The sequence below is a fragment of the Montipora foliosa genome, chromosome 3, assembly GCF_036669935.1.
Source record: "Montipora foliosa isolate CH-2021 chromosome 3, ASM3666993v2, whole genome shotgun sequence".
Lineage (NCBI taxonomy): Eukaryota > Metazoa > Cnidaria > Anthozoa > Scleractinia > Acroporidae > Montipora > Montipora foliosa.
The window spans coordinates 19633207-19658206 of NC_090871.1; the positions used below are offsets into that span (position 1 = coordinate 19633207).

Consider the following 25000-nt stretch of genomic DNA (forward strand, 5'->3'; position numbering starts at 1 on the left):
GAATATGAACATTGTGCCTTCAAAGGATAGCAGATCTTGACAGAAATCCATGACACTCTTTTGATATAGTAATTAAGTGAAAGAATTTTTAGACGCGATGATGAATAAAGCGTGAAGTTTGTGTGGTCGAGTGAATAAAGATACAGGTTGAAGTAAGACAAATCAATTTGAATAAAATATATGTACAAATTAAAAAATTAATAGATCAAAATAACTAAATGAGGGAAATAAAGAGCCTTAAACGCACCCTATTAGATTTTCCGACAGTTGAATAATGTAAAAGAGTCTTTTTTTCACTTGCTCAGTTCACAGTGACTCAGTACGTACGCGAAGAGGCCAAGTATAGTCGTCTTCGTCTTTGAATGGTTGCACCCGCTAACTTTAAATGAGTCTTTTTCTCTTTCGGATATATTTTTTCATGACTTTCATCTCAAATAAACGCGTCATTGACTTTCTGTTAAACTAAAAATGCCAACTTGAAAGGAATATGTCGGAAATCATCCCCGGTACAGCGCTGTCTATTAAATGATTTATTCTCAGCTGAAACCAAATTTGAATTCGAAAAATTGACACAGCTGCACCCAAACTAATTCAGCTGATTCAGATGGACGATGCTTCATTTTCTTTGAGGTCAACTCCGGATGGTTTAAAACTTTTTTGTTTTACAAATCGTATAGGATTAAGATTGTTACGCAAACAACAGCACTGTGATGAAAACGAGACAAATAGTATTCCTGAATACGCGGTGGCTGTTTTAAAAGTAAAGAAATAATGGCTATTTACATATTTGATATAAATGTCACTAACTCAGAAATACATGACAACTTGAAGACCAGGATAATGTATTTGATTCTTGAAGTTAGATGTAAAAGATAAAATCTTTATCACTGCGAGGTTTGATACATTATTTCAAAAGAAACATCATTTCAAGGAAAGGAACTTTATTTAAGTGTCTAGTCGTTCTAGCGCTGGAGCACTAATTGACGACACTGTAAACTGAAATTTACAATCAACGCAAACCAAGTTAAATGTTAGTTTTCGAGGAGAGGGGAAAAGCAAACTACCCGGAGAAAAACCTCTCAAACTCTCAAACCCAACAAACTCCACCCACATATGAAGAGAGTTGAAAATACTCTTTTTCTTTGTCCATCTTGGCTTAAACAAAGATAAGACCCAACAGCGGTCAGAGCGGTGACAAACATTAGAAACAAGGGCATTATTTGAAATTATTTTCTTGACGTTTCGTTTGCTTCGACATACAACCGTTTACTGATAAATTTGAACTTTTAATATGCAGCATTAGTAACTAACCAATCAATGTGACAAATAATGGCCAAAAAAAAAAACGGACTAATACTACTTAGCGGAGATACAGCTTTTCGCTGCTAACAAATTTTTTTAAGGTAAGCTTTAAATGTTTAAATCAACAGTCGAAGCATGCGAAACGTCGAGTATATAATTTCAAAAAATGCGCCTTCCGACTGGGATTGCCAGTCGGAAAATGTGTAATATTTCTCTTCTCTTTTTTTCCATGTCGGTAAAAGTCTTGCCTGTCACTCCCCTGCTAAGTGGTGTTGTTGTGCATAGAGTCTTCTTTGCGTATTTTGTTCAACAAAGGTTTGAGGGGGATGGGGTAAAGCGTATATTACTCTGGTGCACACAGGAGAACATTTTATTAACATGCATTGGCGTCGAAAGTCATTGCAACGCGCATGGCGTTTTAGTGATCTATAAACAAATTATACCCTTATGGAGCTCAAGAATGGAACGTCAATTGGATAAACAAGACAGGCGGTGAAAAATAAATACCTGGAATCTTATAAGCGACGAGTAATGGACTTCGACAACAATCTATCGCCCGTCGAGCCGAAATCAAAGTGAGCTGTGTTTCTAATATTTTACCAAGTGTGCTGTTATGTAGAACACTGAAACCAAATGGAAAATTCTCTGGTAACTTATGGGTTCAACAAAGACGGAGAAGGAATCGAACACCTTAAGTGGATCTGTGATCTCTGTTGTCTGGCTATTTGTATTTTTTGTAGCCAACTCCGCTGGACAGTCTTCAGGTAAAAAAATAATTAGAAATGCGACACCAAGAATTACTTGAAAGAAAGCTTGTCGTCTATTTTGTGCTCATTATTCAAGGAAAAGGATCTTCAGGTTCTTCGCCATCAGGGATGGCGCAGTGGTGAGAGCACTCGCCTCCCACCAATGTGGCCCGGGTTCGATTCCCAGACTCGGCGTCATATGTGGGTTGAGTTTGTTGGTTCTCTACTCTGCACCGAGAGGTTTTCTCCGGGTACTCCGGTTTCCCCTCTCCTCAAAAACCGACATTTGACTTGATTTACTGTCATTGTTCATTTCAGTTTACAGTGTCCCCAATTAGCGCACCAGCGCTAGAACGACTAGACACTTAAATAAAGTTCCTTTCCTTTTTTTCCTGAAATTTATTTTGTTGCAATTGCGTATGGCAATTTGACACGATTGAGTTTCTTGTCTTCACGCACGTAATAAAATAGGAAGGGGTTTTTGCCTGTAATAACAAATATGTTGTTTGTTTCAAAAAATATTTCGCTGGAAATGGTGGCCTTTATGAATTCATCATGTTGTGTAATATGCGAGCTTAACTGGATAGTTTTTATGGCAATAGTAAAGCATTTTCGTGTCAAAATGAGGTTGGCGTCTTTCTGTTGTGTTAACTTAATTAAATATACCATATGGCCCTCGTGAGTTTGTATTTTCCGTCCGCCGTAAACTTGATTTCCACTCTCAAAATTACCTCCAGAACCTACTTTTTGCGTAGGATAAGCTTTTAGAATGATGTTTTCGTCTTCTGTGGTGTTACTTGACGATTCGGGAACATTTTGTGAAAAAATATTTATAACGAGTCACACACGCAACTTGATCACGCGAACTTGCCCGATTATGCACAACATCCACTCGGCCTTTTGACATCCCATTGAAAAAAAAAAAAAAAAAAAAAAGAAAAACTCGTAAAATATTCGCGGACCGATCGATTACTCTGAAATTTGAAAGGGTGATTGCTAACGAATATAGAAAGATTTTCACATAACTGAAGAATTCCTGTGTTAAGCACGAGAGTTCGACGAAGAGGTAAATGTGACTAAATTTGTTGCGTGCAATGCTATTTATGTGATTTGATTGTTGTGCAAACTTTGACAGAGAATATTAAATTAGGAAAAAATATCTACGGATAGATCGTTTAAAAATCTTTATTTTTAGCAGTTATTTGAACATAAAAGATGCAACGCTTGACGAGAAATAATATTTTTTGTAGAAATCATTGAACTTTGCTCTCATACGAATTCATCAGTGCAATTGTACACTGCGGTTTGTTTGTACAGTATTCTTGTTTTAACCGGTTTTGATCACGTGAATTTTTGTAATAGGAAAAATTGAGTGCTTTTTTCGAGCGAGCAAGTCGAGTTTTTTTTTTTTGTCGAAGGATGTACCGATTATAAATTCGAAGTGATTTCTATTTCAATTATTCGAGTTGTACGAGTTTACGATTATTAAATTTTGTTAATATTTGAAAGAAGAAAAATTTCGCGGGAATCGGGACGCGGTAAAAATGAGGCAGCGTTTACACGAACGCAGTTTCACATCGACACGGTTTCTTGCTTATTGCAACTGCAAGACATGCATGACATGCTGGAAAACGTCCGTCAGAGCAATTTGCAGTTAGTTTCTTGCAGACTATTTATTTAAAGAAGAAACAAGTGCATTTTACTCGAGAGCGTGTTTTGTTATCTTTAAGCTGAATTTATTACCAAAGCTTAAAAAACTACAAGACCTCAAAATGGGACAGGACATTACAAAACAATTAAAGGCGTGAACATGTGAGCCAAAGGGCCTCTGCTGGCACGACACGTGGGTGACCCTCAAATGGTCTTAATGACCCCCCACTTGAGAAAATTAACTGGAACGCTGCTGTTCAATGCCACAGAATTCAGTGCCTTCTGTTGTTGTGTAACACGTACCACGGGCACGATAATTACTGCCGAGAAATAAAAGACTCAGTCCACTTCGGGTTTAGCCTGCATGGCAGGTGTATTTTAGCGAGCTGGTCGCCATATTGGAAAAAAGGAAAGGAAAGGAAAGAAACTTTATTTAAGTTTCTAGTCTTCTAGCGCTGGAGCACCAATTGGGGACACTAGAAACTAAAATTACAAATTAAACAATTAAATCAGATCAAATCAAATGTCGGTTTTTGAGAAAAAGGAAAAACCGGCACGGTACGCGGAGAAAGCCTCTCGATGCAGAGTACAGAACCGACAAACCCAGGCGAGTGCTCTCACCACTTCCCATACCTGTACCCCGGATTCCTTGGACGAGGAAACATGAAGCGAGTGCAAAACGTGTACGCGTTACTCGTTCCATGCTTTGCCCAATCTTGTCAATCCAATATGACGACCAAAACAATCACTGACAATCGGTCGGAATAATCTAGCACTCGCTCGCTAAAATACACCTGCTATATGTGAGCAACTTCGGGTTTCCGTCCATATCGTAAAACCAGCTTTCCTTTAACTTCCCAAGGGCTTTATTGAGCGGCCTTTTTCAAAAGACCTGCTACAAAAAGGCGGCCGCAGATTACTACGGGTTAAATAAAAAAAAGTGCATTTTCAATCTCTAGTTTCTACTAATTACACCGCAAAGCCGCCGAATGATAAAATAAAAAATTCTCTTTGAACACCATTTGCAATACAAAGAAACTATAAAGTATTTTATATGGTGGCATTTGCCCAAGACATAGTTTCAGAAAGACTGAACTAAAACGGTATTTTAAACTTACGTATTCTTAATACATTGGACTAACGTTCTTGAAATAAGTTATTCGAACTAAAGTCACTCCGACCTTGACTGGAAATTAGCCAGTTCGTATGAAACGGAACATGGAAGATTTCTGAAGTTTTGGCCGCGCGAAAAATGGGGCAAGACAAGAAGGCCAAAAAAACAAATCTTAGCTCAGACAAACGTAAATCTTTTACATTAACTTGTGGACTACAAGAAACTTAATAAAAATGATTTCAGAAAAAAAAAAAACTCCGAACAGTACCATTTTAGTCGTATCAAGTGAGCGATCCTTCCTCGCGAAAAATATCCTTTTTGCAACTTCATGCTTTCAAATCAAAATGCCGGGGATGTCCCTTGCAGCAACATCAGCCAGGCAAAAGCTTGTTGAATAGTATGACCAAAAAACACCCAGGTTAAAAAATATGATTTTCTCATTCGTTACTGATTTGTTACCTTCACGGAATTTTCACTTGCACTGATTTTCCCGAGTCAGCAAAATATTAGTTGTGTGTTAAACTGGAAATAAAGTTATTGGGCAAATTTAGAACGAATGACCTCGTTGGGAAAACGAGTTAGCATGATCTTCGTCGCTAAAAAACTGGCCCCCCTCCTCAGTCAAGCTGTCAGTACCGTGGAGAGCGGTGAAAACAGTCCAGAGAACGACTGAACGAGCAAGCTTCTTCTGGTGCCGAATCAGTTTTTTTCCTTCTTCCATTTTTTAATTCTCTCCACTGTCTGAAAGCTTTGAAAAAATTACGCAGGATGAGACTAGAATTCTTACCCAGTTCAGATTCGTAAGTGCGTTCTTTCGCCATCAGTAAGGTCGCACCAGAGCCGGCATCACAACACGCTGTTATCTACTTCCTGATATATATGTGGGTAAAGCATCGGGCGACTTCAAACTCGAGATCTTAATTTCACCAAAATTAAAAGCCAGGGAACTAAAGGAATTTGTTTGGCCTGTGCTTCAAACTCCCAAGAGATAAATGCTGTATATCGTGCAAGTTTCTTCAATTTTTGAGCGATTCATTCAATTACTCCGCCTTTTGTGTCAAGACACCAATGTGACGTGAATACAGCTGCACTTTTAGCATTACGTTAAAATCATCTTCTGGTAATTAAAATTCTGCAAACATTACTTTGCTCTTTTTAAAATAAATTACCATTTCATTTGAAAAACCGACAGACAAAATTTCGCCTTAGTAAAGCTGATAAATTGCACTTCCTTCTGTCAATCCCTCGCTCAATTACGGCATCATAAGATCCCGCTAAACGTAAAATGAAGGACAACAACATAAGCTTTTTTGAAGTGAATTGCAAGACACCTACTCATTGGATTGAGTTTATTTTTTGCAATTGTTGTCGAGTTCGGGAATGGAATTGTCCAAGAGTTGTGATTCACAGTTCTTTGACCTGGGAATTTGCACGTGATCTTCTCCCAATCGTTGATCTCAACTCAACTGAGATAGAAGACAAGAAATGAAGTGTAATAAATAGGAAATTGCTGTTTTTTTTTCATTATTCATTTGACAGATCGGCGACAACTTAAACAAACTTAGCAATGTTTCTTCTCCGAGCAATATGCATTGTGGATTGTCAGTGTAGAAACTTTCCTAATCTTTGAAACTAAAGTGAAAGAGGGAATTTGGAGGAAACGTTGGAACGCGGGACGGTTGCAGACAGACAGTCCTGATTCAATTTACTTTTAAATTAATTACATGCACTTTTCTTATGCTCCGGAAACCTGTACGCCCGAGTGTTTTTTTACATTTCTTTTTGCGTCCTAATCCCCGATAAGAGTAAACCGTGTTTTTTTTTCAGTTTCCGAAAGTCTTTAAATTTGTCACATTTCCGGATGAAGGGAACATACGGTGTTAATGGCTCGTGATAATGTTTTCAGATGTCCTTAATTAAGGGAACATTTTATTTAAAATTTCACTTCTATTTGCCAGGCAAACGACATAATTGCGAATTTAATTTGAACATTAATTCATTCTCCACTCCGCCCGGAAATGACAAAAAGAATTAACCCTAAATGGAAACAGGGAAATTTATCACGAATCGACATGAATGGGCTCGTGTGGCGCTGTGGCTGAAGAAGGATGGAAGGAAGGAAGGAAGGAAGGAAGGAAGGAAGAAATGAAGGAAGAAGTGAAATGCTAACCTATCCACATAGTGGTTTTTTAAAACTCGCCTCAAAAAAGAGCCGCGGTGCTTAATCGAGTCAGTAAATCACGGTAATATATTAGAATATAATAGAACAGAAAACTGTATGTACTTGTGGAAAAACCTTGGTAAACTGCACCAAAAGGACGAAATTTTTAGGAACTTTGAGAAAAAGACCTCGTAAAGGTTTCGAGAGCCGCCGATGAAAGATCGCCATTGCGCACTTCGAGCACTCTAGCCTTTTAAGCCGGGTCTCACTGATCATGGTAGGATAGAGTTGACATGCATTTCCTTAAAACGTTCAAGATTATTATGTGAGTATTTATGCTGTGAAAATGAAATAAGTTAACTTCATTCTAATGACCCTTGCGTGTGCGTTTTGAATCCAAAATTAGTAGTCTTTTGTTTGATCGTTATTTAGCAAAATTCTAGTCCATTTAGGAGCTACCGTGTAGGCCGTAGGAACTTAGCTGCTGTTCGAAAGGTTTCCGCCGTATGTAAAGAGAGTAAAGAGCATTTGATTATAAATTGTTTTAGCTCTTTGCGTTTTCTATCTACAGTCCGGCCCTCGCTTGTGTAGCGTATGTTTAATAGCGCCTTCTATTTAAAGACATAGCACCAGATACTATATTCAATGATCTTTTTTGCTAAGATCTCATAACCGTATTGTCTATCTCGAGATGGCAGATGGTCCTTGGTAAAATGTTCGCTACAGATGTAAATATTATCAGGTTTCTTCGGTGAGCCAAACCAAGTTTTCGTCTCGTCTCGTGGTGAAATGTTACTCCTCACTGCTCGGAATCGTTTTCCAACCTGTTGCTGCATTCTTATGAGGGATCATATACAAATCTTGTCTCAACCTCTGTTATGAAGGTCGTGTTCATTTTATTGAATCGCTGTAATAGAATTTAGTAAACCACTTGGCTTGAGGCACCTTCAATTGAAGCATCGTCAATTTCGGTTCTGTTGCTCCAATTTCCGTTCTATGGTTCCAGTTGCTGTTGCGTTGCTCCAATTCCATTGCTTTTAGTAAAAAGTAGAAATTGGAAGTGACGTCATCTATGTCAGTGCTTATCCTTTAAATACATCTTATTCGATGGTTTAAGATGTGATACGCGCGGATATTTTGCGAGTTGCGTAGCAATGAGCAAAATGTCCGCGATTATTGTATCTTAAACCATCGAATAGGAGATTTTTTATATTCTATATACAAGGCTAAAAAGGTTATGAAATGGTTAAAAAATTAAAATCTTTGAAGCAAACGTTTTCGGCTGTATGCCATCATCAGGGTAAAAATGATGACCGGCCGCGTGTACATATATATCCTATGTAATTCCCGATGGGAAAAGTTGGGGGCATAGGAAATAACTTGTTTGTTCAAACTGGGGTGGAGTTGTTGGATCATTAGCCCCTCGACGATCCTGCGCTTGAGGAATGTTTGCGCTGAGGAGAGAAAGAATGTGATGGGTTTTCCCGCAGGTGTTTTGCAGGTTCAGAGGTGTGAACAGGATTTGAATGTACGTGCGGCCGGTCATCATTTTTAACCCTGTTGATGGCATACAGCCGAAAACGTTTGGTTCAAACATTTTAATTTTTAACCATTTCATAACCTTTTTAGCCTTGTATATAGAATATATTTTACTAAGCGAACATTATGAACAAGAGATTTTTTAATCCACTACAAAAAAGGTGTTATTTTGCTTCAATTTTATTTGGTAAGAGTGTTTTGAAAAAAAATGCATCATCTGTCCTTCAGGACGCGTACGAACGATGTAAACAGCACAAAAAGCTAGCCAAAGATCTTTATTTGATTGGATAAACAAAATGACGAGTGACAAGCGATGACAAGCTCAATTCTCAGGCTTGTCATCGTGTTGAAAACAACTTCTTTCGTTCCGTCCGTATTTGCTCTGTTCTAAACCGGTCAAACCGGGACACTACAGTCACTGTGTATTACCGTCTCATATTTTGCGCGTTCGCTTGACCAAATATGGTAAAATGGCGTAATAGTGGAATAATAATAGGTCGTAAATGATATTTGCGTAAATATCTTCAACTTTTGTACAATTTCTAACTTTTATGATTCTTTTTGCTCATGATGCGCACCTAAAATTTAGTGTTTGGCACTTGTCAGCAAATAATGCAGGTGGTAGTCAGAGGGTGGCCTTCACTGCTACGTTTTGTGCAAAATAACCCCCCACCCCCTTCTCTTTTTTTTTTTTTTTACGGAAAATAAATATTTTTTCAACACATAAGCAATTTATCTCTTCTGTAGTGATATACTCCTGTATATCATCTTATCCGAGATTCTACGAAACTGTTCCTTCCGACTTAAGTCAGTATCGTACATAATAACTTATTGTATGTGAGATATTAATATTTCAGTTTTGCGGTATTGTTTCTTGATTGTTTCTCTTATTGTTTTGCGTAGGAGGAAAAGCCTTAAAACTGACTAAAAACTAAGCCTTAAAACTGAGCAGGAAAATTAACGAATTTGAAATCAGTTACTTCCATATGTCGAGACAATAATAATATATAATTATTAAAACGTTTTTTTACCATTGATCCGCTGTTTTGGGAACATCACCTGTGCCCGAATCTAATACTGAGAATAATTCCATGCACGTTGAAGATAGAAAACATGGAATTAGCCTATTTCAAGTCTTCTAATTTCGACGCATATAGTAATAAAGCCGATCAATTCAGACTTCTGCGCTATCCATTCATACTTTGCCCCAGACACATTAGTTCATGAATCAGATTCATTCCATTACCTAAACAACAAAACATAGGTGCGACTGGATGCGTTCAATGACATATACCCGTATCATAAGACAGAGGAATATTTTGATTAAATTATCTGTCGGTTTAAGATTAAGGCTAGATGTGGTGATCCGAAACTGCAAGGAACATAGTGGTAGAAATATTAGACAAATTCGGGACTTCTCGAGATATCATTTGTTAAATATTGGCAATTATAGCTAGGCCGGAACGTTTCTATAAAGTTCTAGAATCAAATGACTCGGCCAACACCAACGTACGGCTGAAATTTCTTATCTATCGGTCAGTTAAAGAATGTTTGCATTTCTCAACCAACAGTTTACTCACCTTCTCTCAGCTGAAGGAAAAATTCTATGCTTATGCTGAACTGAGTTATCGTAATAGACTGAGTTTGAATATATTTATTTTATATAGATATTTGCGCCTTATAAGCTATTAAATTCGTACCGTGACATTAAACCTGACATTCCCCGGAACGTTTGCCAACTATTGAAGACTTCCCTTCTGCGTGGATGATCCTTGCTATTTCAAAAAAGACGAAGTTATGCTACCAAAAAGCCACTGTCAAAAGTTTCTTTCCCGAAGAGCAACTGGGGACACTGAAACATCATCTGATAAATTTTATCTTTAGTTATCACTTTTGCCACTTTTGCGGAGGGAGCGAAATTTCAAGCCTTACTCAATCTGCCCTAATTAATCTGATAAAAATTAGTTTAGTTGACTAGTAGATTCTGAATAAATGACTTAGTAGCCCCGTTGAGCTAAGGAAAAATTGACATGAACTCATTAGAGGTAATATTTTTCGACGTCAAGTTGGCGCCATAAATTAGCTTCTATTGTTTGTATACCACCAGCACTGTGAACATTAGGTATTATAGTTACTGTTTTGTTTAGTTTTGCCCTAAGTTTGTAATTAAAGGACCTTCAAATTTTTACCAGGGAAATGAAATAATTAATCTAGACTTCCAAAGACGTTGTCATCACTGTTTTCTTAAAGATTTTGGGCTTCACTCTTTCTACAAGAATTTCGTAAATTCTCCGCGTTTCAGGATCACTAGGCAAAATGCCGGGAGCGAATCAGTGAGTTATTTATTATTTATGCCGTTTCATGATGCTACACATCAGTAACATGAATCACGAAATCAAGTGCAAACAAGGTGAAACGTTTAATCTACCTTCGGGGAAATATTTGCCAATTTTGAGGTGTCTCATGGTATAATTTCCTGTTTGCGGTAGATAACCACTTATTGCTGACATCGGTCCATCTCGTTTGCAAGATCGATCCCGGGATCCACGCAAGCTATTAGTAAACTAACTTTTAGACTGGTATTCTTAAAGTGCTACTATGACCAAAAAGTCATTCTTTTATTTTTCTTTGAACTGGATCGGAGAAAAAATGACGTCAAAGACTCAATAGTTTAGGAATGCAATGTCATATTAATGGATCACCGCAAAGGTCGATTTTAGACCCGGTACTCTTCTCTTTGTTTATCAATGACCTACTACTTGTAATTCCCAATTCTAATGTCGATATTTACGCAGATGATACTACTCTATGGGAGACCAACAGTGACCTGCTACATGTCCAGCAAGATCTTCAGGACAGTCTTAATAAAGCAAGCAGTTGGTACTCTCTAAATAAGATGGTCCCCGATACGAAAAAGACGATACAGTTAGTTATTGGAATTTAGTCAAAAACTGTAACACTCTGGAAATCCATCTCTCAATTTATCTCTTCTTCAGTCGGAGAAGCTAAAGATGAAAACCTTTTGGGTGTCAAGATTGATAAACACCTCAACTGCATGGGACGATCATATTGACTGTCTCATAAATAAGTTAAACTCTAGAATCTGCTTACTTAAAAGAGCTAAAGCGTACCTTAGTTATTCGTTGAAGCAATTATTATTCAATGCATTGTTTAGACCATTATTTGAGTACTGCTGTACTGCATGGGGAAATGCCAAAAACAAAAATCTACTTTGTTGATTAAGAATGCAAAAACGATGTACGGGGTTAATTTGAGATGCTAGTGAATTCAGTCCAACGTTTTAGTAAGTTAGGTTGGATTCCTTTTTACAACATCACACGACTAAGGAAACTTTGCATAATGCACAAGATTATAAATGGCAAATGCCTCGACGATTTGGAAGAGCATACTTCTTCTGTAAATGATAACCATAGATATAATACTAGAGCATCAAAAAACAATCTTTTATTCATTCCTTTCTTTCGTGTTTTGCATATATAATAAGCTGCGTTTACACACTGAAATTATAAGCTGGTGACTCAATGACGTCACTTTTCGCTAGATCTAACCATCTGAGGTCCAATCGGTCAGTTTTGAATGTGAATAATGACGGACAGTGAAATCCAAAACTTACACTCAAAGTAAACAGCCTTTGGATAAAAATCAAAGCTCAAACTTTTGTCAGTCAAATGTTAAGCGATCACACTTTCCCTTAAAGCCTGGTAACGACTCCAGCGTAAGCGTTTGTGGGCTCAACCGTTCCTTAGCTCCATATTTTGGAGTTATCAATTTTGCAGTTAATATACTCAACATACCTAAAAAATTCTCCTTACGTTCTCGGGCGTTCTAGTGTTTTATTCCATAGGTAAAACCGAATCTTTTTTTGCATCATTCGAACTATCCCTCGTATCTTCGTACTGGAGGAATTTCGGGTTTCAAGGCAACATCAACTTAACGCACAATATCCAATTTAACACTCGACACAATGATCCGACGATCCAAATCAAAATATCAAAACTCACAAGCAATGGTCTTATCACATGATCTTCTTCCTCAAACACATATTAACTTACTAGCTCTTCTCTCTATCAGGCTTAAAAACCAGGAACTCATCAAGGGAAACCTCTGTCTACAATAATTCCTTGAGTCAACCCTTTCCTGAGTAAATTTATTTTTAGAAACAGGTTATTCTGCCGGGTGAGTCACTTACGAATTCTGCTCGAATTCTGTGTGGTTTCCCCCCAAATTCAGATTTTTTCAGGTTTTTCTTTCGCTACTGCTCGAGAAATCAATAGTATTGATCAGGATCTTAACTCAATTTTGCATTTGTTGTGTATTTAAATTTTAGTTTTCAATTGCGCGTATCACAAGTGCTTCTGGCTTTCTGTTATTCCGCTCAAATCATACTGCTTGAAAATGCCATATTCTGCTGGCAGAATGCGCTCCCGAAAATTGCATACTCTGCTCGAGAATATGCCAGCGAAATTTATGCAAGCCTACTCTGTTGATAGAAACCAAGATCCCAGTGCTTGATACTATTATGGGCCATTTCGCAGTGATATTCTAGCTTCCCTGCTCCAACAAATTGCAGGCCCATACCAGTACGACCTCGAGCGAACGAGCAAACGATCGAGTGAACACGGTTGATATCTGCGGATAAGATATCCCAGAATCAAGAGTTGTTTTAGTTCTTTCTTTCTTTCTTTCTTTCTTTCTTATACGTTAAAAATGTATCTAACCTTTCTTCACTCATCTCCCACAACGAAAAAGCAAGGCAAAAAACTAAGAGAGGCTTTATGGCACGCATAAAGGGTGTGGGAAGTAATTAATCGTATTTGACACCCGAATCCACGGCGAGTAACCCTTGAACCTGATAAGCTAAACCATTTCTTTACATCAACGGCTGAACGCACTTTTGGCATTATCCCTCGACAAGATAATATTATGACTCAATTAAGGATTTGATCAGATCTCTTCCAGGGAACCTCGATAATGGTTTATGTATTTAATACGGTTTGCTGGTCTCAACAAAGTCATCCATGAGATACATACAATTTGGACTGATTGTTCTACTGGGCCTGAATACTTGGGGTCTCCACAAGCCGATGTCGTAAATACATCTATTGTAAACTTGTACTTTCCGTCGGCGTGGAAACTGACGCCCATTAGCGCGACTCCTAAGGGTAGAAAGACCTACGACCAATATCAATCTTGCCGGTATTATGACTTAATCGAACAAAACAAGATTATCAGAATTTGCATAATTTCTGCCTTTTCTGCCTTTGACACGGTCACGGCTTTTCAGAAACCTTATCAGAAAGATGAGCAAACTGTATTTTTCTAGAGGCTTTCTAATCTGGAGAGCAGCTGGAATGCATCGTCAGCAATTTGTTCAAGTAGATGACAAATGCTCTGATGTTGTAAATATTCAGTTTGGCGTACCACAGGGCTCAATTCTTGGCCCTGTTTTGTTCAACATATGCGTGGGCGACCTCCAAAAAAATGTTTCTAGTACATCGACGATACGACTGGTTATGACCATGCTACTGAAAGTTTCCGTTTTAGATAATTGTAAAAGTAGGTTATCTTACGCTATCCATCAACTTAGTGCATGGTCCAAGGAGAGCAGCTTGGCTTTCAATAGTAACAAAACTAAGGTTATGATATTCTCCACACCACAATTCATCCAAGGTACAAAACCTTGATAATAGGATACTAGGATTTCTGGCAACAGGTAACTTTACCCTAGTGCACATTGAATCCTCTAAGCTGCTTGGTGTCCACATGAACAAACATCTCAAGTGGGTCGACCACATCAAGAACATAGCGTCTGGATGTTATGACATTCTTTAATTTTCCGAAAACTCTCACAAGCATCTGGCTAAGTATAACCTTAGCAAACAATTAGTATAGACCTTTATTTTCTCTAAACTTGGCTATGCTGACCTCGTTTTTTATCCTCTGCACCAATTTTTGCTTCATCGTTTGGAGCGTCGTCAATTTTTGCTGCCGCAAGCTTTGTACTTGGTCACTATGTTAAGAATCTAAAGGACGTGATTAGAATTGGATGGCTTCCAATCAGCGAAAGACGAGATCTCCATCTTTTTAAGGCATGTTTTAAAGCCTTGCACAACAGCGACGTGTCGCCAGACTACCTTCCCTTGGTGAAACAGCAGTACCAGAGGGAGTTACGCTCAAGCAGGTCAATTAGGCTGATGGTTCCTACTGAAAGCGGAACTGTTCATGACAATGGGCTTGATCACACGACAATACAAACATAGTTCGCATAGTTCTCTGACTGAACTGATCAGATGCCAGTTTGCGAAAAAAACCCTTCCGAAGTAGCGAAAAAAGAAATGATGTGTATAATTCTTTGAACATTGGAAGTATGGAAATCTTTGGGATGATAAAATTAATCGCTGGAGCGCTATGATTGGTCAATTTAGCGTCCGTCCGCTAAGCCATGCCATTGCGTTGCACTCTCGAGTTCGCGGCCGTTTGCTTTCTTGCTTTGACTCAACTCCGAAGACCTGAGATTTTATAAACGTCTTAACTTGTACTAGCTTCGTAAACTCCGTTCGTACTGCAAGCTGCAGCAGTGACTTAAAGCGAATATCAGAAAAGGAAAACGTCCACCAAAGGGCTTCATTCATAGCTCATGCTTCACCTCGCTTCACTTCATTTCGGAGATCTTAAGCTTTCGAGAATAGCCTACATGATTTACGTAGGTTGTGTTGCATGCCTATTAGCTTCTATCGTTGACTGCGGCTCAATCACTATTCCCCAGTCTAATAGCTCTTACTCCGAAATTACATTTCCAAACGTCAGTTTGATTTGCGATAATTTCAATTTACAGTGTGCCGAGTTAGTGCGCTGGCGCTAGCCAGACTTTCCTTTTCAGTTGAACCTTGCAGAGAAATGCTATGGTATTCTGAATGCATATGACGAGGTGTCGCTCTATTATGTTCCTAATCAGTTCATCCAACCGTAGTCTACCGTTATATAAGACGCATACAAGTCATGGTTAATAGGGCCGCTGTGCTAAAAAAAGTCTCTGCGGACTTTCAGGGTGTTGCCATCTGGTCTGCGGTTTGCAAGTAAAGTAAACGAGGCAAGGCTCCCAAATAACCAAAGTTACAGTTCACATTGCAACCAGATTGACAATCTGATCTACTGTAGTTTGCCGGATGCTACACTGGTTTGAATAAATTTGAATGTAGCTTAAAACATGATTACGAGTTCCGATTCAAAGACCACCGACTTTTCGACACTCCCATCTATAGTGTCTTCTTCACTTGTGATCCAGTGTATGATCTCAAGAAAGTCCTTTTGTATGCCACGAATTTGTTAAGATGATGGCAAATTTAGCATTCGGTTTGCTGCTGTAGCTATTTGAAATGATCTAGACTTCAAACTATTTGGAATGATCTAGACTTCAAACAACTTCCTCTTATGTAAGTCACTTAACGAACACAAGCCTATCATCCGTTTGTTGTATACAGATAACCGGAAATAAATATTTTATCTCGTAATTGAAAACACTTGTAAATCATTATAGCTGGTACCCAAATACTTCTTAATCTTTCAGTTTTGTCACGTTTATTCATATTTTGTTTTTATTTACGTAACAGGAGCGATTTGGAAAAACATTCTGTCGAAAAGTTAAACGCTAAAAGATTCTTTAAAAACATTTTAAAAAATTCTAAAAAATGGACGACGTCTATCTTCCACTGAAGAAGCCTTTACAAAAGAATGCGACAAGTTACGTACCACGTTTTCAAAATTGCGCTATCCCAACACATTGGTCAATTCCACAATACATAGGTTCATGCAAGAACCTGACAGAGCGCCGCACGCCGTGACTTCTTCAGATCCATCAGTTTACATTAAAATACCTTTCAAAGATCAGCGATCAGCTGATCGCGTCCGCAAAGAAATCATTTCTCTGGGATCTATGATAAACGTCAACGTAAAACCCGTCTTCACCAGCAGAAAATTATCGCAAACTTTGAGTGCAAAGGAAAACAAGCCTCCGATCGTCAATACGCAATTCGTTGTATATTCATTCCAATGTGATTTGTGTGATGCAAATTATGTCGGTTTTACTGCCCGACACTTACACCAACGCATTAGTGAACACCGTTATTCTGCTATCGGCAAACACCTTGAAACACAACATGACAATAAAAGAGCAAAGATCGATCACCTCTTTAAAGTCCTAAAGAAATGCAGAAGCAAGTTCGATTGCCTAATATACGAGATGCTGTTTATAAAGGACATCAAGCCTTCTCTCAACACCCAAATTAGTGACTCAATCCGCGCCAAACTTTTCACTTGACACTTTCGTTTCTTTTTTCTATTGTTCGTTTTTTGTCTTATTTTTGGGTATTATATCCATAGGACACACAAATATTTTTATTGTTTCACGTTTTACATATTCTTGTTTGAACTTTTACCGTCTTGACTTGATAATGGCGTAGAGTAATGCAGCAGCGAGATCTTGTAGCTCTTTAGATATTCTGAGTAACTTTTGCTAATTCTTTTAGTTTTTTCGTGCTTGTACTATTATTTATTTTAAACTAAAAGAAGGTGGTAAAGCTTATTTGTTTAAAACTAAAGCTCTTTGATCACTCTTGGTTACTGACTGGCGAATACAATCAACAGTCACTCATTACACGTATTTCACACGAGGCCGTTACCGTCTTACCTGATGAAAAAACAGACCCTTGTGAGCGCCAGGAGTGGCTTTTCAGGCGAAGAAATATTTCACCAGTCGGTACGAATCACATTTACTTCTGTGACCAGAAGGTCGTCTCTTTCTCACTGCTTATGAAGCAAACTGCTTCCCTGATAGATCTTATTACAAATATTCACAAGTACGTAAACCAATTATTTACGGGAGGTATTCCTTTGGGGTCATTAATCTTCGCTCGCGTGACTTGAGCTAGAACGGCGTAAACCTCGTCAAATGTCAAATACATTGCTCTTCCAAAAAAATATTTCACCAGTCAGTACGAATCACTTTTACTTCTGTGACCAGAAGGTCGTCTCTTTCTCATTACTTATGAAGCAAATCGCTTCCCTGATAGTTTTCACTCGTATGCAAACCAGTTTTAATACTTGGGGTCATCAACCTGAACGGCGAAAACAGAATCTCGTCAATACATTGCTCATCCAAAATCAAGTCATTTTAGACAAAAAATAATACTTTTCCCAGCGTTAATCCGCGGCGTGAAGATAAGGAGGATTTCGCTTCTTCAAGTTATTATGTAAACACAGTGTAAATTAACATAGAGTGGGCTGCTTTTAACAGCCCTCTCATTCTCGCAAAATGACGATTAATTGCATCGTTTTGATCCAATTGATTTGTTTTTTTCCTTTTTGTTGTGGAAACAAGGGGTTGATTACATACCTATAGTGATAAAAAACACCGTCCATATAGATGACAATCATCTTGTTCCACTAAATCGTCTTTTAATGTCGAGGGAAAAAAGTCTTGAAAGAAAAAGATAACAAGTTCACAAAAATGACATGTATGCCAAGATCAATTTCTCTCTCCAATTCTCTCAGATTCTACGAGTATTAAAGAAAATCCAGTTGGACCGGCGGACATTCCGTAGTATCGTGTACTTTGGACACTAAAAGGAATCTGAGATTAATTTGAAGCCGGTCAATTATTAGTTTAAGTAATAGTCTCAATGAGAAATTGTTCAACAAATTTTCAAGTCGAGTGTGTAAGTAATAAAGGAAGAGCTATCACGAAATGATGTCGCCAAGTTACGATTTCTCATACTGACGACATTAAAAACAGCTCTGCATTACAATGAAAAGTTCTTTCTTCTAAGCCGTAGTATTACACGTAAATCTATTAGCATTGCTAATCTTCTTATTAATTTACATACAGCCAACATATTGTGGATGCTTCAATGAAACTCCTGCTTAACGTCGTTAATAGATAAGACAACATAGATAAGATTTTTATAGGCTTCAACTATTAAATATTCTAAAGCGCTTTACAATTACTATAAAATCTATACATTTAAAACTATTTAAAAGTGGCATAAGAGTGTCTAAAGTAAATATTTTTAAGTCACAAGAAACCAAATCGGCTTACTCCAAATGCTTTACCCAATTCATATCGCCCGGGGATAGGTGTTATTGGCTTGCCAATAAAAATTTTATGCCTCTCAATAATTAAAATTTATAACGCATGCATAATTATACACTCAGCAAAGTGTGACGCGATCATTCCTGAGCAATTATTGAGTATCCCCTATAGGAAATTTGTTGCATTCCGAGAAAGCCCGGTAAATATTTATTCGCTTTTCAAGCTCGACTGATCTGGTTGTCAAACTCTTTCACCCGCCTCCTCCCCATTGCCAGCTTCTACTATTTCTTTCTTTCTTTCTTTGTTTCTTCTCAGTTTACTTCTGTGGTGCGCTTTCAGATCCCCATCTTTGCTGGGCGTGCGATCAATTCTTTAAGTTTGTGATGTAATATTTTCATTGTTATTAAACCGGCTATGTGCTAAGCATAGCCAGATTTCTCCAAGTGGCCTGTCTGTTTTTCTCCGCCCCGCAAACCGAGCTCAATAGTTTGGCCGACTCACTCAACCTCATTTTTATTGAGAGGCATAAAAGATCCTTTCTGTATTGTATTTGCATTACAATGTAGCATTCACATTTGAATGATATGAAACACCCGGAGCAAAACTCTTTATTCCCAATGGGTTTAAACAGGGTAGCGTTGAACATTGAGTTAGCCGATTTGGTCTTGTCAAGAGCTTTTCAAAAAACAGCAAGAGGCCCCAACAATGGCGTTTACGTGGGATGCCATTTTTGACAACAAAGTAGATTGAAGAAAAATAAATGTGGTAATTTGGCATACAATGCTAAAGTGAAGAAAAGAGATTAGAAACAACCAAACAACCAAATTCAGGAATGAAATTGTACAACAGGAAGATTAGGCAAACAGAACTGAGCTGTTTTTCCTTTAAACTTAACATCTTGACACTATCATATTTATGTAGTGATGAGAACTTCCGGCTGTGTGGAACTTCCACACTTCCACACTTTCACACTTCAACTCGATGTACTAATTATATGACGTGTTCTGTGCTCTTCTATCGGAAGTAGAAGCCCTGGTTTGATTAATAAAGCCTCTAGGACTCGGCTAGGTGCGAATGCTGAAAGCTGAGCTGTCCGTACACGAGTCGATTGGTGAACACATTGCTTTATAAATCAACACTCTATTCAAAGTTTCACAGAGATAAATGAAGCAAACAACTATCATTCAGCAATGTGGAAGACTCTTACCATCAAACACCGCCAAATAATTTTACTTCTGTCATAATTTCATGGCGAACTTGTACACTTGTACTTTCAAGTCGTTGGCGTAAACGCAGGCTTCTAACGGTTACCGAAAATGCAAAATATTTCAAACATCTCAAGGAAACTAGATGCTTCTGTGAAGCATACACTGGTTTACCTGTGGTACGTGCTACAGAAAATCAGAAGGCACTGAATTGTGTGGTATTGAAATACAGCATTCCAGTCTCTGAAGAATAACAAATAAAAGAGAAGCGAGAAACATTGGCTTCTGGGCTGACATGTTGATAATTTTCAAGTTCCCTCACAACTTCTTTCCACCACAAGTGTGCCCTATGAGCATCCGAAAACTTTGTAATACTAAACTTCACTGAAGTCAAGCCCTGTTTCGCGGGGTTAGTGTTGGGATGGGAGACCAAAACAATAAACCCCTCATAAAAAAACAGAAACATCCGACCGAAAATACTATTAACGCTAACAAATGCGAACTCAGCAAGGTACAGATTCTGTTAGCTTGCAAATAAAAAGCAAATAAATATTGATACACAGTTTTCAGAAAGAGCAGAAGGAAGTTTCCCGGACGGTCGATCGAGAATAAAATATTTACGACATGAAAACAACATCAATTTTGAACCGTGAATATAGAATATAAAAAGTTACGATCAGCGACAAACATTTTGGGAGATTTTTGCTACGTTCAAGTAAATTGCAAAATCGAAAGTGACATGGCCGGAATTCAGCGGGCGCCGTGATTAAGTTACCGCGGCATGTTTACTCGCCAAACAGTGAAGCATCTGTGTCAAATGATGGCAAGATACCGGGTTTTTGTACGTTTCTTTTTCTGTCAAGTGTTATAAAGTTTGACAATGAAATGAGCGAAGTCAAAACAAAGATCACAATCGCCCAACTCTTGTTTATGCAAAGTCAAAATTTACTCTCCAAGACGCGTACGACGTTATTTATCACCAGGTAATTCCATCATTTTGGAAATAGCAGCTACTTTATTATTCATCTGCGTCACAAGTTCTCACTGATTTTGGGCCTCATTTTGTTGAAACTCAAGCACGCTTCCAACAGGCCTGTGAACCCTTCCTGCTTACAGAGCAATACTAAAAAACTTCTCCCATATCACATTTGAACCTTAAGCTCGAAAATTCAATACACAACATGATATTATAATTCACAAAGGCAGAAAATACCACAGAATCCTTTTCCAGCGAAAATTTTATTGAAACAAACAACATATTTGTTCTTAGAGGCGAAAACCTCTTCCTATTTGATTGCGTGCGTGAAGACAAGAAACTCAATTGTGTCAAATTACCATGTACTTCAGGTAAATACTGCTCACTTTGATTTCGTCTCGACGGGCGATAGATTGTTGTCGAAGTCCAGTACTCGTCGCTTTTGAGATTCATGCCTAGTTTATCCAACTGATTTTCTATTATTGAGCTCCATAAGGGTATATTTTGTTTAAGGATCCACTAAAACGCCATTCGCGTTGCATGACTTTCGACGCCATTGCAGGCTAAGTTAATGATTCTACTGTGTCCACCAGAGAAATCTACGCAGTTCCACTACCCTCTCGATCCTAAGAAAATACGCGCAGAAGGCTCTATACACAAAGACATCACTTACCAGGGGAGTGACAGGCAAGACTTTTACCGACACGGAAAAAAAAAAAGAAAAAAAGAAAAAAAGAAAACAAACAAACTAAACGCAGACTTCGACTGGGTTTGCCCATAGGCAACCCAGTAAAAAACGTGTCGATTTGCGACCAAGATAAAAACGGAATTGCGCCCATTTTTTGACGTTGGCTGCCTGACAGGCGTCCAAGTAATAATGTTTGAGGACTGTCTAATGACAAGTGACCTTTTGCAGCTTGTTATCACATGGTACAAAAAACCGACATACTGGCCGTGTTTTCACGACAGCCGTTGTCTCGCTTAACATTTCTGAAAGTGGTTTGTTTGAAAACTTCGTTAAGCGACTTAAAAATGATACGTTTTTTTCAAGGGGAAGATGAAATGAGGAGAAAGCACTTGCCAATACAATCATAAAAGTGATAAAAATAAAAATATTCTGATCTGAATAAACGCAAGCGACTCCTTATTGGCCGAAAGTAATTGCCAACTCGCTTAAGCTACCTGGTTTGGTGACTAAAATTTAATGCCGACTTGCTTAACTTTACGCGAGTTGGGAAAGAAAGTGTTTTCACGGAATTTCGGTTGTCACTCGCTGAGCGACCTAAAGGACGACTCGTGAAAACACGGCCACTGGAACGCAAATTGCCCATTGGGACATCTAAAACAAAGAAAATTTAAATTAACTTGCTTTCTTTCAGATGTCCCAGTGCACAATTTGCGTTCCAGTATGGTAGTTTTTGTACCATGTGATCACTAAGCTGGAAAAGGCCCATTTGCGGAACATTCCATCAGTCCTAGCTGTCACAGAATCATGAATAGTTAATTCTTTGATAATAACCATCAATGACATTTAACCCTTAAAGGCACGAACACTATCAGAAAATGCATTAATAAAAAAATGCACTATATCAATAACAGACAAGTACAAAACTGTTCGAGATTCTTATTAAGTAACCCAGCATTAGACAGCCTTTTTACAGCATCGCGCATTCGTTAGAAAAGATTATCATGATTTCATAATTGATCTTTTCCTTGTTAGTCACATACCTTGTTGTTGTTGTTAAGCGCATTCGTTAGAGAGGATTATCCGGCTTTACTTCATAATTAGTCTTGTCCTTGTTAATCATGTACCTTGTTACTATTTGAGCCAAAAAATTGTTTATTAGGACTTCCTGTAGCGCGCATGCGTACAATGAACCTTATTCAGCTTGACCTTGTCCTTGCCTACTTTATTTATTTGATATTTTTGCCATTTTCTAACCATATTAGCGACCTCGTTCCCAGGGTCTCTCATCTTAACGGGAGGTTGCTATATTAGCTCGTTAGTTATTTTTGTGGGTGGTATTAAAGGTTTATTTACCTGTATTTACCGGTGGCACTGCGTCAATGGGTTACGTTGCTTCGTGCTCGGTCATGTGAGATCAAGCTTAGTTAAAGTTGATTACGGATACAGGGGCCACTTGAGGTCAACAAAGGGTTTTCCGCGAAATAAAGTTGTACACACCAGTGGGTACGATTGCTGCCGCAAAAAAAAGGAAAAATAGAGAAAAAAAACTAGTGAAATATTGGGAATAAGACGTTAATTGTCTTTAGATTTAAAACTTCCTATCTTTTTCCAAGAGTAATCTGTTTCAGCACTTAACCATCAGTGATCAACAAAATAAGTTTACACAGAATGCATGTTCACATCAGCTACTTATTCGCCGGTTTCGAACTAATCTGAGAAAATTCTGGCCACCTGTAATAAATAGATATTTCTGGAAAGAACTTCCTCTTTTTATCCGACACTATCCCTCATTTTTTTTTTTAAGGTTATGAATATTCTACTTAAAGCCATAGTGATATTCCTTGTTTTGCAATTGCCTTTGTAATTGTTTGTGTTTGTGTGTATGTGAGTGTGTGTGCGCGTAAGTATATGTTCTTATTAGATACAATGAGCAATAATATTAATTTAATATTTAGGGCACTAACGTGTTTACCATACCGTGCCCTTCTTCATTCAGTTTTCTATTTGTAATAGTGTGTATTGTACTACTAAAGGGAGAAAACAATGAAATAAATAACTAATAAATAAATAAATAAATAAATAAATAAATAAATAAGCTCGACCACTTCGGTTTCCGGGGTAATACTATACTTAATGAATGGTCCTCGTCGTATTTAATTAGTGCACGCAAACAACTCAAGTGGGCCATAAATGAGACCTCAGCCGCGGTGTCCCCCAAGGATATTACTTTTCGTGTTACATGTTACCGATATCCACATATGTTCAAATAAACTCAGGTTTTACCTCTTCGTTGATGACACTACTGTCATATTCGGTGATAAAAATGTGAAGGCTCTTGAAAGAACAGTTAATATATTGACTTGCAGAAGCTTTATGTGTTGGTTTTGAATTACACAGTCTTGATGGCATGCTTTCGGAAAACTTAAGCTGATTTTTAAATGTACGTGGGTTGGAATCTGCTCGCTCGAAAATTCTAAAACCTACAATCCTGGTCACTGACGTGTTGGGACACTTCACCGAAGATGACTTCACAGGCAGCCTCTCTTAAGCGCGTAAGCCCGCCTGCCCCCTCCCCTGTCAATCTTGATATAAATCTTGAAAGAAAAAATCACCTTGACAATGGCTTTAATAGCCACGTTTCAAGAATTGTTCGCCTCCAAGAACAGTATTCCCCAGCTAAAATGACGATAAGATAGATAGATATTTACTTCTTATGCCAACAATAACGATTTTTCAGCAATCACGTTCGCTTCCAACACAACGGTCTAACCACTTTCTATTGCCCCTTTTTCCTTTTTAACCACATCCGATCTAGATTTCAGAAAAGCTTCAATTTCTTTCAACATTGCGAGGGGGAAGGGGGGGGGGGGGGGGGCAATTATACTTACTTCTATTCATCGTTTTCTAAAACGTCAAGGACATACTTGAAAAGCGTTGTTTTTAGAGCGCAAAAGGGAAGGTGTCCCAACAACTTATGGCCAGGATTGTATGTCCGGCATCTTAATCGAGAAATTTCGTTTCGTTGATGAAAACGATATGGATCGCATTCAAAATCTGTATCTTCCGTCTTTTCTTTGACAGTTATTTCTCGATCAAAATGAAACAGTTCAACATGTAAGTGTATGAAGGGAGAGTTACAGCGAAATAATGTCACGGTCGTCAAGTTACGATTTTTCATACTGAAGATATTCAAAAAAGCTTCGAATTACAATGAAGTGTTCGTCTATTGGAAAACGTCACGGGCCGTAGAATTACATGAATTGCTATTACGTTCGACGTACTCTCGCAGATTGTCAGTCTTGTCAATCTCTCTAATGATTTTATTTCATAATTTGTGTTGAATTTTAAATTTTACATTTGAAATTGGTGTCTTGCCGCTGACTCCCTTTCTTGTGCATCCTGTGAGGACGTGTTCCGAGTTTCTTACCAAAGGTTTCGAGAGTCTACTAGCTCCCTTACTGACCTTTACCCTTACCTTATTGTTGAAAATATAGGTAGCAAATGCTTAGAC

At 38.1% G+C, this 25000-nt stretch overlaps 1 protein-coding gene across 13 annotated transcripts in view; it reads right to left on the reverse strand.

Moving 5' to 3' along the window:
- LOC137997029 (neuromedin-U receptor 2-like) overlaps positions 1–25000 on the reverse strand; it is a 67716-nt gene that overhangs the window by 4083 nt on the left and 38633 nt on the right. Inside the window, exon 1 of one of the 13 annotated variants that reach the window (XM_068842717.1) lies at positions 17220–17374. The exons of 8 other annotated variants lie outside the window; for them this stretch is intronic. Coding sequence is in view for 1 of the 5 variants with exons in the window: in XM_068842716.1 (XP_068698817.1) it covers positions 10213–10232 (20 nt within the window). In the remaining 4 variants the exon portion in view is untranslated. Of the gene's footprint in view, positions 1–1809; positions 1975–5599; positions 5831–10212; positions 10404–16282; positions 16794–17219; positions 17375–25000 lie in introns of those variants that run through there. 4 more of the 13 variants (XM_068842725.1, XM_068842716.1, XM_068842721.1 and 1 more) reach the window with 4 other exon arrangements.